The 17,692-nt window shown below is 40.3% G+C and overlaps 1 protein-coding gene across 2 annotated transcripts in view; it reads left to right on the plus strand.

Moving 5' to 3' along the window:
- The window catches only part of LOC140186823 (phosphatidylinositol 3-kinase C2 domain-containing subunit gamma-like), a 273,036-nt gene that overhangs the window by 156,715 nt on the left and 98,629 nt on the right, over window positions 1–17,692 (plus strand). For both annotated transcript variants that reach the window (XM_072241431.1, XM_072241430.1), the window contains 5 exons: window positions 3,941–4,033; window positions 7,353–7,482; window positions 10,196–10,332; window positions 11,244–11,413; window positions 13,245–13,401. In XM_072241431.1, coding sequence (XP_072097532.1) covers window positions 3,941–4,033; window positions 7,353–7,482; window positions 10,196–10,332; window positions 11,244–11,413; window positions 13,245–13,401 — 687 coding nt within the window. The remainder of the gene's footprint in view (window positions 1–3,940; window positions 4,034–7,352; window positions 7,483–10,195; window positions 10,333–11,243; window positions 11,414–13,244; window positions 13,402–17,692) is intronic.

Here is a 17,692-nt window from a genome sequence, read left to right on the forward strand (position 1 = left end):
AGTACAGTAGTGTAGAATAAAAGTGAGAGGAGTACTGTATCATTTTTTACCATTTGCCACCTGTAAATCAGAAAAGACTGTGGGATGTAAGGGAAATGGGATTTGAGAAAACAGGTTCAATACGGGTGTGCAATCATCTTTAATTGTACACCATGTTCATCAACTAAAGCAACAAAGAGCATGATTACTGCAGCCAGGGGATTGAAATTATGATCATTAGACAGAAGCATGAATTTCATGTGTATCCAAGTTAATTGCAAACTGGAGTTTCAGCACTAACAAACCAAATCTCCAGTGCGTTAGAAAGCACAGCAGTGTCTAATTCCTCAGAACACGAAGGGAACTCAGCATGGTCCCATTGACCCACATCAATTTTTATACATGCACTATTGAACTTGGTATGATAACTGCCCTGCTCAGGACCACAAGATGTGGACACAGCTTTTTCCATCACGAAAACCAGCCTCCCCTCCATGGACTCTGTCCACAACTTGTTGCCTTGGAAAAGTAGTCAGAATAATCAAAGACCCCTCCCACTCCAGACATTCTCTCCTCACCCCCCTCCCCCCACCTCCATGGGGCAGAAAATATAGAATCTTGAAAACATACCACCAGGTTCTATCCCACTGATTTAAGACTCTTGTATGCCTTGTTGTATGTTAGACCATAAGACCATAGGACCATAAGACAAAGGAGCAGAAGTCGGCCATTTGGCCCATCGAGTCTGCTCTGCCATTTTATCATGAGCTGATCCATTCTCCCATTTAGTCCCACTCCCCCGCCTTCTCACCATAACCTTTGATGCCCTGACTACTCAGATACCTATCAATCTCTGCCTTAAATACACCCAATGACTTGGCCTCCACTGCTGCGCGTGGCAACAAATTCCATAGATTCACCACCCTCTGACTAAAAAAATTTCTTCGCATTTCTGTTCTGAATGGGTGCCTTTCAATCCTTAAGTCATGCCCTCTCGTACTGGACTCCCCCATCATGGGAAACAACTTTGCCACATTCACTCTGTCCATGCCTTTCAACATTCAAAATGTTTCTATGAGGTCTCCCCTCATTCTTCTAAACTCCAAGGAATACAGTCCAAGAGCGGACAAACGTTCCTCATATGTTAACCCTCTCATTCCCCGAATCATTCTAGTGAATCTTCTCTGCACCCTCTCCATGTTAAAGGCAAACTATTGACATTTCAGTCTGCTTTGACCTTACACCTTATTTGTCTACCTGCACTGCACTTTCTCTGCAACTGTAACATGATATTCTGCATTCTAATATTCCTCTTCCCTTGTACTCAAAGTATTTAGACTTTGAAATGACCTATATGGAAAGGTTTTCACTGAATCTCAGAATAGGTAAGTTGATAACAAAGTGACTTCATGGAGGTGTACAAGACAATAAGAGGCATAAATCAGTTGGATAGCCAAAGACTTTCTCAGGGCAACAATGGCTAATACAAAGGGGCATCATTTTAAGTTGATTGAAGGGATATCAGAGATAATATTTTTACACAGAGAATGGTAGATTCATGGAATGCACTGCCTGGTGGTAGAACAGATATATTAGGGAATTTAAGAAACACTTGGAAAGACATATGGATGATAGAAAAATGGAGAGCTATGTAGGAGGAAATGGTTAGATTGATCTTAGAGTCAGCATAACTTTGTGGCCGAAGGGGCTGTACTGTGCTTTACTGTTCGATCTCCTATGTTACAATAATAAAGCAATATCAGTACCAATAATGCAGCTCTCCCTCAGCGCTGAACTGAAATGTTAACTTGGCTTAGATACTGAAGTCGTACATTAGGGGTTGAACTCATGACTACTTATTTAGAGATGAATAAGTATCTGAGTTAAGCTGACACATAACCTGAAAAACTAGGAGAGCAAGGTGTTCATCCATAGTCCCATTCGTTCATTATTACGGGAGTGGCGCATCAATAAAAATTAGTTTTTTTGACTTTGTCAGTACTTAAGAGTAACAAAGAACAGTTCATTCCTGGCAAACATAGTTCTTATTGTTTTTCTGTTAATAAAAGGAATAAACATCAGGATTTGGCATGCTGAGAGCAAGACTACAAAAATATTTTATTTCAGGGTGACTGTAATGAAGACTTGATGTGAGAACAAATGGAGGTGGGGAAGGTAAATGAGCAGTATCTTAGAGCAGGAAGGGAGATGGAAGGCAGCCAAGGCAAACAATAAAATGGGTGAGTTCAGAGCTAACAATGACATGTCTGAGGATCTTGTCAACGGATGAGATGAGCCAATGGCAGAATGTGGAGCAGGTGGAAGTTTGAGTAACTGACTTTGATGTGCAGTGGGAAATCAGCCAAACATGCACGAAAGTGTTGTCCAACGCAACATTCCATCTGCAATTGGACTAAACCATGTGAAATCTGTCCTTTTTTTCAGTACTGTATTATCATTACAAATTACTTGCATATTCCTAATATTGTTAAGTAGTCAGATGTAGCTATTTCTTGCTTGCCTATCGCCTGAAAGGTGACACCTCAAACAAGGGTGACTGCATTGAATCACCACCACAGATTTTGAATTCGAGTCGCACTCCTACCTTCTGACTCTGGCAAGTGGATTACAAACTGAGCCAAGCAGAAAATGAACAGATTTATCTTACTTACTGATCTAGTCATTTTTGCAATTTGTCTAAAGTCTGCTGGGTCAAAACTTGCCACTTTCCCAGTCTGCAATGAGAGCGATGACATCACTCCCTGAAACTCAACCATTAATATTCATTGCAACAGAAATATTGTTTATTGAAAGATTTAAGTGCTCATATCACTTTATAGAGCTAAACGCTGATTTTTGAACATGCATTGAAAGCCACTACAGGGTGAGGTGAATATAATCATCCACATTCTCTGTTGTCTGAAGGATGTCACAAGGGAAATAAATTATAACAATGTAATAGCCTTAAGGTTTGTGCTTAAAACAAAATTACCTCAGTTCCACAGCCTTAGCTCTTGATGCTGAATTGCAAGCAGATGCTAAAATTAATTTGTTAGTGAGTGAAATGAGATGCCTTTCTGAGATTAACTTGATACAGTGAAGGGAAAAGCTCCAATGCACCTGGAGGAATTCTTTCTACAAAAACATTATGTGACCAGTGAAAGATACTTATTTCTTGAATATGATTAACTTTTCTCTTAATACATCATGCAGAATTGCTGATGCAAGACGTTTTTTTAGTTCTTAGAGAAATAATTTGCATTTGCTTTGATTGGTATTATTTTAATAGAAAAATCTAGGCTTTGTTTCTTTATCTTTCTTCAACTTAACATATATAAAGAAGGAACGTGCCGTTATGTGGCACCTCTTACAGCCGCAGGATTTAGAAAGGTCATATTGCAATTGATAAGATTTATTTTTTGAGTAATTTATTATATATTATTTATTGTCAGATTCTCACTGTAATTTTCTGGGCAAACAATGACTGCCAGTTTGTGAAAGGATTGTTCCACAGGCAACAGGACAAGTAATAAGATAATCTGTTTGAGGGGAGTTCATTAAAGGATTCATGAAGATTTGGAGAGGATGCAAACTCCCTGATCAACACTGAATATGCCATGGAATCTTTTAGTGTCAGAAACGGGCATTAAATTAACATTTTACTTGAAAGAAAGTATTCCCTATATTGCAGCCCTCTCGTCAACGTGAAAAATGTCTGTCTAGGTCTTGCATTAGGGCAAGGTGTGGGGTTTAAACCTACAAAATATTAAGTCAAATTTGAGAGGTCTAGATACTGATTTAATTACTGTAACTCAGCTCAACAATTTATGTTGGCTACTTGGTAAAACAATCCAAAATTCATTCCATTTCACACTCCCAAATGATACCACAAAAATTTATCTGCAGCAGGCTTTATATACAATGCTTATTTTTTTTTTTATGTGTTTCTGTTTGCAAAAAGGCTTGTTCCTATTTCACATCAAATGCTGTTCCTTTGAAAGTTTCTTTCATCAATGCCAACGCTTTGGGGAAAAATATCAATGTGATATTTAAGGTAGGACATGAATGATATTTGTTGAGTTTTAGTTATGGCATATTTGAAAAATATACTTTAATAACTGAGTGATAATTAGTGAAATTATAGCTATGTCTTTCTGTCAACTGTTTACTGCTGGTACATTGAGCAAAGTATTTTATTCATTTATTGGTCAAGCATCAACATATTTTGAAATAAGATAATGGTTTCAGAATGGATTTCATACAATGAGTAATCCTAACACTGTTCAATACTAATGTCAAGCAGCTGAATTTGCAGCACTTGATCCACTTGCTGTAAAACAGTTGTCATTATAACTGCACTGTTATCTCTGGAGAGATCACATTGTATTATATTTTCACAAAAAAAAACAAGGACAATACAGTTCAGGGGAAACAATAAGCAATGTGTCACAATAGTGAGAAGGGACACAGAGTTCAGTGAACAGTGAAGCAAGGGATGGGATATTGTAAAGCAAGTCAAAGGAAGAGGCTGACAGGTTAAAAATAATATTATGGAAGAACAAGCTATAAGGAAAGAGTAAGAGAAGAGTATAACAACAGGAGTGAAAAGGGAAGGGTGAGACAGTGGAACAAAACGAGAGGGTAGGTTGGAGAAATTTACAGTGCATGGAAAGTGAAGAACGAAAGAAGGATGAAGAAGTGGGGAAGCATCTATAAATAGGTGGAAGAAGATTAGAGTTAAGTGAGAGGAGGGTGAGAAAACAGCAATTGCTACACAGACTGCAATGGAGGAAAGAGAAATAAGTGAAGAAATAAAGCACCAAACCAGAATTTGAGGAGATGTTTGAAATGGCTGATTGGAAATGCAACGACTTTCATTTTATAGGCTGTTGCACGCAGTACGTGCTCTGAATTTAAATGACCAGAATTAATTTGTACACTCACCTTTAGTCAGAATTAGACCAGCAGCAGTCCAGTCTCTGCTGTTCCACGGGTGAGTTGGAAACCCCTTAATTAGATGTCTGTGGTGTTAAATTTGGAATTTACAAGTTGTTGTGCACCCTGCCCTGTTCTCAGTTAGAGCTCCACCACTGAAGCAAACTTTGGAACAGGTGACAATGCTATATCCTGCGTTTTAAGTTCAAGCTCAGGTTCAAATTATTGTCCTTGACTGTACATATATACAACCAAGCAAATCAGCACAGTGCACCCACAAAACTTATATCACACATAACACACAAACCAAACTATTGCCATAAATAAGTTAATAAAATATAAAATGCACGCACAGGTAAACAGTAAATAACTCGTTGTCCTGGTAGTTGGGTAGACTTTCTCTTTCCAATCTGCAGTGTTTATTGATCATAGAAACAGGGTAAGAAATTTCACTGTTGATTGGAGCCAGAGAAGTTGCTGTGACCATGTGTGCCACCATCTTCCCCCTGATGCATTAGTAAATATGGCCACAGGTTCAAATTTACAAGCGCATGGAGTAAATTAATCTGCATTTATCTTTAAATTGTCATCTTCCAAATTGATCTTTGTATTCAATGTACCCAAGGGTTGGCGTGTACATTTCTACTCCCCTTTACTCTTCGGGTGAGGACAGTTCACAGAAGTGTCAGGATTAGCTCCCATCAGTTTGGAAGGTTTAATCCTTGTTAATCAATTGGGGTCTGAAGATCTTGTAAGGTTCAAGTTCTCTAAGCTAGTCTTCCAGTTCCAGTGTCCTGTGTAGGGAATCCAGGTTCAATATATTTTGAAAGAGACAAACATAGAACAGTTTTGTCTTACAGAGAAGGGTGTATGAACATCTTCCATGCAAGTTATTGTGAAGCTACAATCAGTTTCATCCTTTTAGGGAAGTGAGTTCATTATGGAAGCCAACATTCTGATATTTATGACATTGTTCAGTTAAATGACTGGTATACACAGCCAAAGCCCCTTAACTACTGAACTGAACTACTTGAATAACTTACTGCACTTGAAATAAAAGTTCAACAGCACATATACCAAAAATAAGCACAACTCTGGAAAAAATATATCCTGGAATTTCTTAGCAGTAGCAAGCCTAAGGAGCCTAAGGAGCTTGCTACAGCCTTGAGTCCCAGGCAGCCTTACAAGTACAGGGGAAATTACCAATGATGCCACATGAAAAAATTGGTCTCCGCCAGAAAAATCCAGCCCATTACTTTCATATAAAAAAAAACAAATCTCCAATGTTGCTAACAACTGCGTAGGACGTGGTTAGGTACCTGTGGGTTTGGCCCAAACAGATCAATGAAAACGTAATGCACATTTCAATTTCAGTTAATTCTCCTTTTGTATATTTTCATTTCAAACATATTTTTGTACAACTTAAATGAAAATTGTCTATGTTAACTTGTCACCACGTTAACCAGGATGCTGCCTGGATTAGAGAACATGTCTTAGACTTAGAGGAAAGGCTGAGCAAGCTAAGGCTTTTCTCTTTGGAGCAACAGAAGACGAAAGGTTACTTGCCATAAGATTATGAGAGGCATAGATAGAGTGGAAAATCAGCACTCTTCCCTGTCCAGGGTGGCAATGCTCGCTACAAGAGGACATCTGTTTAAGGTGAGTGGAGGAAAGTTTAGAGGAGATGTCAGCGGTAGGGTCTTCACACAGAGAACGGTTGTGCCAGGAACACACTGCCAAGGGTGGTGGAGGAGGCTGATACAGTTAAGAGATTCTTAGATAGGCTTATGGATGTAAGAAAAATGAAGGGTTATGGACTGTGTAGGAGGGAAGGGTTAGGTTGATCATAGAGTAGGCTTATATACGTCAGCACAGCATTGTGGGGCCTATACTGTGCTATACTGTTCAATGTTATGTGTTATTCGGTCCTCCTACCAGAGGTGACACTGCAGCACCTCCAGACAACAGCCAGAGGTGACACTGCGATGACTCCAGACAGCACAGCCAGTCAGCACAGCAGAATAACTTTCCATAGGCAAATCCAATGGATTTGCAATTTAAAAAGGAAAATATGTCGAGTATTGTTAAAATTCTTCTGTTTGCACGTATTTCCTGCATAATAAGCATTTCCACTGGCTGTTGTCCAACCTTGTATCTTTAATAATATCTCATTTGTGATAAAGTAGCATATCCTTCAACTTATAACAGCAGGTCAACATTCATGTAAGATTAAACATTATGAATTCAGTGTGCATTTCTTGCAAATGTCATACCTGCATCCTATAACACTTTCCTTTGTTATTTTCCACCAATGTTGCTATTAATGTAGACTTCAACCAACTCTCCTTGGAATGATCCAGCAGTGGGGAGTGGGGAGGGGGGATCATTTTCTAATGGGATTTTTGAACTAATTGTCTTGGATCTTTGCATCTTTCCAGATGGGAGATGACCTCCGACAGGACATGCTGGTTCTGCAGATAGTGAAATTAATGGACCGGATCTGGTGCCAGGAGGGGTTGAACATGAACATGATCGTCTATAGATGCATATCAACAGGAAGGGGGAAAGGTCAGTGGTACAGTACCTCCTACTAACTTACTGTATATCCAAGTTACAAAGATGAAGAGGTTATATCACATTCATTAATTGATATGCTTCATAAAAATAGAAGACTATTTCACCTATCTAGCCTGGCTCTCAGAATAATGCTGTATTCATCCCATATAAGTCTACCCACATGCTATCAACCATATTCTAATTTTGTCCTAGGGGTAAAGTAACCTACCAACTTGTGATTCATTGGGATATGGGAGGAAATGTGAACATTTCAGGGAAACCCACATGGTCATATGGAGAACCTCTAAACTCCATACAGAGAGAAGGCAGAATTGAACTCGACATCACTCTTCTGTCTACCATAATTTTTTTTAAAGATCAATAGTCACTCCTGTGAAGTTTCTGACAGTAATTGGTGCTACGAACTGAGATTATGTACCAGCTTTTAACAACAACATATCTGAAGAAAGTAATGTGGACAAAATTAGTCCTTGGTCATTTGTGTTCAATGTTTGCAAAATATTATCTGAGGGTGGAGCTAAACATCAGGCAGAGATACAACAGCGAGCACATATTAAGGATTAGTGACTGAGAAGAAGAACTCAAAAATGATAATATTCCAAAACATAGAAAGACATTTCTCTAAAGGTGTTTGCAGTCGAAAATAACAGAGAACAAGTGTATATATAGAAAACAGGCCAGTAATTATTGGTTTTGCTATCATAAAACATGGAACACTACAGCACAGTACGGGTCCTTCAGCACACAAAGTTGTGCCGACCTTTTAACCCTTCTCACCTACATAACCCTCCATTTTCCTGTCATGCATGTGCCTGCCTCAGAGTTGCTTAAATACCTCTATCTGCCTCTACCACAACCCTTGGCAGGGCTTTCTATGCACCCACAACTCTATGCAAGAAACTTACCTCTGACATTCCCTCTGTACTTCCCTCCAATTGCCCTAAAATTATGTTCCCTGGTATTGGCCATTTCTTCCCTGGGGAAAAAGTGTTTGGCCATCCATTTGATCTATGCCTCTTATCATCCTGTACATCTCTATTAAGTCAACTCTCATCCTCCTTTACTCCAAAGAGGAAAACATTAGCTTGTTCAACCTATCCTTGTAAGACATGCTCTCTAATCATAGCAGCATCCTGATAAATCTCCTCTTCATCTGCTCTAAAACTTCCACATCCTTCCTATAATGAGGCAACCAGAAATGAACATGATATTCCAAGTGTGATGTAACCAGAGTTGTATAGAACTGAAACTTCACGGCTCTTGAACTCAATCCCCTGACTAATGGAGGCCAGCAAGCATATGCCTTCTTAACAGTCCTATCAACTTGTGTGGCAACTTCGAGGGATCTATAGACATGGACCCCAAGTTCCCGCCATTCCTCCACACAGCCAAGAATCCTGCCATTAGTCCTGTATTCTGCTTTCAAATTTGATCTTCCAAAGTGAATCACTTATCCTTCAATAATCAAATATAAATGAGCACGTGAAATAAGTAATGATGGAACTATACTACTTGATGTCTAACATTTCTATTTACTTATTTATTTATTGAGATACAGCACAAAGTAGGCCCTTCTGGCCTTTCAAGCCATGCCACCCAGCAACCCCCATTTTACCATAGCCTAATCGTGGGACAATTTACGATGAGCAATCAGACTTCAGGTACAACACCAAGTCATGCCATCTGCAGAAATTCTCCGATGACTCAGCAATAGATCAGTGTATAAAGGGAGGACGGGGGGATGAACACAGGGCCCTGGTGGAGGACTTTGTCAAATGGTACAAGCTGAATCATCTGCAGCTCAATATCAGTAAGACAAAAGAGATGGTGATGGACTTTAGGAAGACTAAGCCTGCACTGTTCCCTGTTACTATTGATGGTGAGGACATGATGTGGTGAGGACCTACAAGTACATGGGGTGCACCTGGATGACAGAGTTGAGTGGAGAGCCAACACAGAGGCTGTGTACAATAAGGGCCAGAGTCACCTTTGCTTCCTGAGGAGGCTGAGTTACTTTGGAGTATGCAAGGCTCTCTTTCACATGTTCTACCAGTCTGTTGCCACCCGTACAATCTTCTATGCAGTGGTCCGCTGGGGCAATGGCATAAACACAGGTGATCCCAACAGGCTCATTAAACTGATTAGAAAAACAGTCAAAGGAGACAAACTGGGCACACTGGAGGCTATGATAGAACAAAGGTTCCTACGGAAAATCCTGGCAATTCTGGACAATGGTTCTCACCCTCTGCATGCCACCTTGGCTGAACAGAGGAGCACTTTCAGTAATAAACTAGGACAGCCACGCTGCTCCAAAGCGTGCTACATGAAGTCATTCTTTCCCTCAGCCATTAGGCTCTATAATGAGTCAACCTATAGATGGGGAAGTGATGATGCCCTCCTGTTAGAATGTTTGAGATAACTTTTTTTTATTCTTTCTTACTTCTTATATTTGTATATTTGCATATCTGTGCACCTGTAATGCTACTGTGACACTGTAATTTACTCTGGGATCAATGAAGTATCTATCTATCCAACTGGTATGTCTTTTGACTGTGGGAGGGAACTGGAGCACCACACAGTCACAAGGAGAACGTACAAACTCCTTCCAAACAGCAGTGTGAGTTTTGTGATGGTATCCTAGACGACACTAAATTTAAAGAAATATTTTGGTGTTACTTCACTCAACATTTGTGACTTCTTGCAGGGATGGTGGAGATGATACCTGGTGCTACAACCCTTGCCAAGATCCACATGCAATACGGCATTACTGGGCCATTCAAGGAAGACACACTTACAAAATGGTTCCAGGCAAACAACCCTACTGAGGAACTACACATGAAAGTGAGTTTTAACTCAAACATTTAACATCTGCCAGACGATGCTGAGGATGTACTACAAGTCTGTGGTGGCCAGTGCTATCACGTTTGCTGTTGTGTGCTGGGGCAGTAGGCTGAGGGTGGCAGACACCAGCAGAATCAACAAACTCATTCGTAAGGTCAGTGATGTTGTGGGGATGGAACTGGACTCTCTCACGGTGGTGTCTGAAGAGAGGATGCTGTCTAAGTTGCATGCCATCTTGGTCAATGTCTCCCATCCACTACATAATGTACTGGTTGGGCACAGGAGTACATTCAGCCAGAGACTCATTCCTCCGAGATGCAGTACAGAGCGTCATAGGAAGTCATTCCTGCCTGTGGCCATCAAACTTTACAACTGGTCCCTTGGAGGGTCAGACACCCTGAGCCAATAGGCTGGTCCTGGACTTATTTCATAATTTACTGGCATAATTTACATATTACTATTTAATTATTTATGGTTCTATTACTATTTATTATTTATGGTGCAACTGTAACGAAAACCAATTTCCCCCGGGACCAATAAAGTATGACTATGACTACTATGACTATGACCATTATCTCTTGAGAGGAGCAACTCACCTCTTTGCCCTTCTGCAAAGTTCCTTCCCATATTACTACAAGTGATCTGAAAGTTAATGACACTTCACTTGGATGGCTAATATTTCTCATGCTGCTTGTTCAAATATTCACTCTTGCTAATTTTAACATGTTGAGCAGTGAAGGGAATTGATATCCTGGTTGGGGCTGTCTGCATGAGATCGAAGGATCGTTAACCATGAACCTCGCATCAAAGATTTCTGTGCATTGAAAGAAATTTTAACCAGGGAATTATTTGGCTATATTTCCTTGGTTTCATTGTTTTATATCATTGTTTTTTAATATTTTGCTAACCAGGCTATGGAAAACTTCGTCAGCTCCTGTGCCGGCTGGTGTGTGGCTACTTTCGTGCTGGGTATCTGTGATCGTCATAATGATAACATCATGCTGAAAACCTCAGGCCACATGTTCCACATAGACTTTGGAAAGTTTTTGGGGCATGCTCAGATGATTTTAAACATGAAGAGGTTAGTATAATGGATGTGTCATAGATTTCAAGTGTCACTGAGACAGATTGTCCCTGCTTAATGCTGAGGTGATGCATTTGAAAGTCCCCAGATGGTCTGATCTGCCTTTACAACTTACACAACCTGAAGCTGCAAATCAGGAATGGAGTGGGCTGCTTCTACCCCTTAGGATTGTTCCTCCATTCAGATTTAGATACAGATTTATTTATCATATGCATATCGAAACCTGGAATAAAACGTTTCATGCACACAAAACACTGGAGGAACTCAGAAGGCCAGGCAGCATCTATGGAAAAGAATAGACAGTCGATGTTTTGGGCTGTAGACACTGCCTGACCTGTTGAGTTCCTCCAGCATTTTGTGTGTGTTGCTTTGGAATTCGAGCATCTGCAGATTTTCTCATGTTAATGAAATGTGTTGTTTGCTTCAACAACCAACACAGCCAAGGATGTGCTGGGGGCAGCCTGCAAGTGTAAACATGTACATTATTTTATTTTTGGTTTTTTTATTTCATTCATTATTTTTTATCCAATTGTAAACTCAGCTCCAAGCACCTGCCCTAACCCCAGTCACATTTCAAGAACCCGTTCAACAAAAACCTATCCAGCTCTGTCTTAAAACTTCAGTGACTCTCCTCCTGCCACCCTTTGAGGGAAAGAATTCCAGAGACTCATGACCTTCGAAATTTCAGTCTTAAATGAATGAGCCTTTATTTTAAACATTGACTCCTAGTTGTAGATCTCCAAAAAGGGGAAACACTCTGTGAAGATCCCTCTGGATCTTTTATGTTTCAATGAATTATCTCCCCAGTGGATATGAGCATAGACCCTGAGTAAGATGGATCTGATTGTAAACACCATCCGAGGGACTTGAGTAACATGTTTTCTATGATGGACCAGCACCGTACTGACAACACAACTCTCTCTCAAGCAAAGTAATAAAGTAAGGCACCAATGAGTTTGTTAATGTTTCCCACATATTATTCAATGCAGTGCAGAAGAACTCTCCTGGTAACCCTTGGCCCTCAGCACAAAACAGATTATCAAGCCACTCCTCAGTTTGCATTTAGAGAGACCAGGCAGCAATCAGATTGGATTCTGTGTTTCCTGTAGTGACCACACGTTGAAAACTCTACTTTGACATGCTGTGAAAGATATTCGCTCTTTCATTATGTGTAAATGTGTAATACTTACTTTCTATTTTTAAAACAGTGTACTGAATCTTATTAATATTAATTCAGCTTTTTACTTTGCACACTTCCTGTTGGACTGGAATCTACTCAAATTTACTGCTATCATATGTCCCTTTGTTTTCTCCCTCTCTTTTCTTTTGCTCTTTCTCTCTCTCTGTCTTTATTTCTAATACTACCTCTATCTCTCTCTCTGTCTCTATCTCTACCTCTATCTCTGTCTCTATCCCTATCTCTCTCTCTATCTCTCTCTCTCTCTCTATCCGTCTCTCTGTCACTCTCTCTCTCCGTCTCCCTCCATTTCTCTTCCTCTGTCTCTCTTTTTCTTTCAACTCTGTCATTAATCCATAAATCTATCAGATAAATGGCTTCCTCAGTAGCTTATCACTATGCCAATCCTTGTCCCACTCAATCAGAGATATTCCACTTGTCCAAATCATCCCTTCCATCTCTTAGAACTAATTTTTTGCCCTCAATTTCTCAGCTCTGCCAAGTGTATTCAATATGAAATGTTAACTCTTTCACTTTCCACAGATGCTGTTTGTGGAAATATTTCCAGCATTTTCACTTCTAAATTTCAGAATTCTGTAGGTTTTGAACTTCACATTCCATTAATAATGTTTTGTCCATGTTTTTGGCTAGGGACCGCGTTCCCTTTATATTTACTGCTGAAATGGAGCACTTCATCACAGAAGGTGGGAAAAATGGGGCTCAGTTCCAGAGGTTTGTGGACTTGAGCTGTCAGGCTTACAACATTGTCCGTCATCATACTCAGCTCCTGATGAATCTGCTTGAGCTGGTAAGACACCGAATTTGTTGAAGTCCTTAAATCGCCTGGTGTGGAAAATAAGATTCTACATGGAATAGGAATTTGAGTTAAAATTTCAAGACACTTAAAGGCTCTTTCAAGTTCTGCTGACTTTCTCTTCTGCACCCTTCCTATAGTTTCCACATCCTTCCTGTAGTGAGGTGACCAGAACTGAGCACAATACTCCAAGAACCCTGGCCAGACCCCACTTGGAGTACTGTGCTCAGTTCTGGTCACCTCACTACAGGAAGGATGCGGAAACTATAGAAAAGGTGCAGAGGAGATTTACAAGGATGTTGCTTGGATTGGGGAGCATGCCTTATGAGAATAGGTTGAGTGAATTTGGCCTTTTCTGAGGTGTATAAGATGATGAGAGGCATTGATCGTGTAGATAGAGGTTTTTTCCCAGTCTGAAATGGCTAACACGAGAGGGCACATTTTTAAGGTGCTTGGAAGTAGGTAGAGAGGGGATGTCAGGGACAAGTTTTTTAGCAGAGAGTGGTGAGTACATGGAATGGGTTGTCAGCGACTGTGGTGGAGGCGGATACAATAGGGTCTTTTAAGAGACTCCTGGATAGGTATGTGTTGGTGGGTGGCCAAGTGATTAAGGCAACAGTCTAGAGACCTAAAGGTTGCTAGTTCGAGCCTCAGCTGAGGCAGCGTGTTGTATCCTTGAGCAAGGCACTTAACCATGCATTGCTTTGCGACGACACCGGTGCCAAGCTGTATCAGCCCTAGTGCCCTTCCCTTGGACAATATCGGTGGTGTGGAGAGGGGAGACTTGCAGCATGGGCAACTGCTGGTCTTCCATACAACCTTGCCCAGGCCTGTGCCCTGGAAACCTTCCAAGGTGCAAATCCATGGTCTCACGAGACCAATAGAACAATAGAGAACTATGGGTAACCCTAGGTAATTTCTAAAGTAGGTACATGTTTGGCATAGCATTATGGGCCGAGGGGCCTGTATTGTGCAGTAGGTTTTCTATGTTTCTATGACTATTAAAGGCAGGTTTCCCCCTTCAGCTCAAAAACACAAAATGTTGGAAACCCTCAGCAGGTCAGACCACACCTGTGGGAAGAGAAACAGCATGAACATTTTAGGTCAGAACCACCTTCACCAAAACTGAAAAGGAACCAAATTAAGCTTGTAAAGATGCAAGGAGAGTGGGGAAGGGCAGTGACTCTGATGGCGTAAAGACAGAATGACCATAGAGATAAGATTTTAAATCCCACATAAAGAAAGTGACTCGAACAGCATTTCTACACTTAAGATATATTGCAAAAGTATGTCCTTTTCCGCCACTATGATTCTGAAAAACTAATTCACACCTTTATATTAAATAGACTAGATAACTACAATGCACCTTTCACTGGTCACAATTCTTTCTCAGCTCAAAACCTGAGGTACAAGCAAAGGCAAGCACACCCATTTGTAAATTGTTAGGAGCTTTCAGATTATTCTAGTGGTGTTTAGTATTGTGGCATCCTGAAGATTTATATCAATATTGCTGTGTAGCCCTAATTGTTTAATGCTGTTGTGTAGTGCCTTTGGGATGACACCAGTTGTAGATATTATTATCGGGACAATGTATAGCCTGTTCATGTTCCATAGTCTTTCAATTTCCTCTTTTAATTCAGCATATTTCTGGTGTTTTTGACTTATTGGTTTCTTGAAGTTATGTGTGTTTGGAATGGCTATATCTATCAAGTAAGTTGTTCTTACTTGTTTATTATATCTGGGCAGATATTATGGAGTGTCCTATATGTAATAATTGATCAGTCATAATATAATTTGTACCACTCTTCTCTAAAACTGGATCTGGATCAGGCTTGTATTTATAGTAAGGTATGGTGTCTTTTATGAGTTTGCATTTTAAAACAACACTTTGGTGAATTATGTTTGTCACTTGATTGTGCCTGTGTAAGTAATCAGATTGAGTTAAACTGCTGCAGGATCCTGTAATGTGTTGGATTGTTTCTGGTTTTTCTTCGCATTTTCTGCATTTATCATCTTGAATTTGTTGGTCTTTTTTTAGGTATTTTTTGTAATTTTTTGTGTTAACCACCTGGTCCTGTTTTGCCACAAGGAACCCTCCTACATCTGGGAAGAGGTCTCCAACTCTTAGCCAGGTGTTTAATGCTTCCTTGTCGACATGTACTTTGCTCAGATCAAAGGGATGTCTTCCATGGAGGATCATACTCTTCAATTGGTTAACATGTTCTCCTAGAGTGATAATTCCTTCATTTTTCTGGGTTGTCCTTTTATTTAAGTTTGGTGGTGTGCATTTATCAGAATTGCATATGCTCGTGTGGAGTGCTGAATCCCGTTTTATTTGATGAGACTCTAACCTTAGAAGTTTTATCTGGCTGCTGTGTAAAGTTTTACATTTATGTTATCCCTCTTCCTCCTTCTGTTCTAGGTAGTCTTAATCTAAGTGTGTTTGAGTGTACACAGTGTTTTCTAAACTACTGTATGTAATTTCAGTTCTTTAATTTTGTAAATTTTCCATATCAGTTTCAGACCAAGATATTATGCTAAAAGAATACATCAATATGGGTAGCAAAAGTGTTTATTGCCTTTGTTATATTTTTACTATTGAGCACTGTTTGACAGATTTTCTTAAGCCTTGAGGTAATTCTGTGAAAAGTTTACTGCGCTATGATCAATTTACTTTTCTTGTTGATATCCCACATACTTACATGTTTCATATTCATCCATCGGTTGTATTGTAACTTGCTGCTCTGTTTTATATTCTCCTAGCTCTATTACACCTCTCTAATGTTCTGCATTTATCCAGTCCAAAGTTCATGTTTGTGTCTTTAGAAAATAGTTCTACTATTTGAACTAATTGCTTTAGCAGTACTGATGAAGGCACGTGACCAAGTGGTTAAGGCGTTTGTCTAGTGATCTGAAGGTCGCTAGTTCAAACCTTGGCTGAGGCAGCATGTTGTGTCCTTGAGCAAGGCACTTCACCACACGTTGCTCTGCGATGACACCGGTGCCAAGCTGTATGGGTCATAATGCCCTTCCCTTGGACAACGTCGGTGGCGTGGAGAGGGGAGACTTGCAGCATGGGCAACTGCTGGTCTTCCATACAACTTTGCCCAGGCCTGCGCCCTGGAAACCTTCAAAGGCGCAAATCCATGGACTCATGAGACTAACGGATGCCTATATAAACTGATGAAGGAGAATATAATTTCAAATTGTCCATGAATAGAAGGTGCCAGAAGAACTCATTAGGTCAAGCAGCATCATGAAGGGAAAAGGGTTTCTTCTTTATCTTAGAAATAAACTTCATTAATAATACAATATATATACTGTACAAAATGACAATCCAGTGCAAAGAGATATTATATATTCTCGGGTCATTTGATCAACAATTCCAGTCATTTTAACACTTCTTAAAAAAAAAATGACATCATTGTGTCAGTCCATTTGGATAAGGCCCATGTGCACAGAGAGAGAGAGAGACTGAAGTGGGTTGATAGTTCACGCACTTTAAAGTGAAAAATGTTTTAAGGAATAAGAAAACAATAAACACTAAGCCAAACAGGGCCGTTAACTAAACTCTCAAACAGAAAACTGGATGCTAACGCTATGGCTGAAAGGAATATCTAAATCTAAAATGAATTGCGCTGGTCTTCAGCATCAGTCGACTCGATAGTCCGCTTTTTTCAGGAAAGGCCGAATGCAAGCAAGCAGTATAACGGTGCTGTGCTTTGGTCAAGTTTCAACAATAAAAAGAAGAGAGATAAATACCATAATGAAATAGTAATTAGCTGATACATGCATATTCACAAGCGCAATTGCCGAGTCGGCTGTGCTGCCAAGTCTGTAGTTGTGACAGGGTGCATTTCCTGAGGCACCACAGGACTGTGTCAGTTGTAAGTCCTGGTGAGCGATTTGTCCAAGATGTCCTTTGCCAGGATCCAAGAATGTTTTTCAGGACCGTACCACTCCCAATCCACAATCCACAATCCACCAGGCCAGATGCCAGGAGATGCCACACCATATAGACCAGGGAACTATCTAGCAAGCGGGGAGGAGGGGTGGTGGGTGACTGGGACCAGGGAAGAGGTAGTAACAGGCTTGAGCTGGGAAACCTGGAATACTGGGTGGACCTTCATTGTTGCTGGCAGAAGCAATCTGTATGAGACCTTGTTGATAGCCTTTTCCACTACAAATGTAGCATGGAGCCAATTTGTAGCTCTTGACTTTCAGGGGAAGATCCACTGATGCCAACCAGACCTGTTCTCCTGGCTTGAAAGGCACGTTGTTTCTG

Source organism: Mobula birostris, chromosome 23 (genome assembly GCF_030028105.1).
Source record: "Mobula birostris isolate sMobBir1 chromosome 23, sMobBir1.hap1, whole genome shotgun sequence".
NCBI classification, from domain to species: domain Eukaryota; kingdom Metazoa; phylum Chordata; class Chondrichthyes; order Myliobatiformes; family Myliobatidae; genus Mobula; species Mobula birostris.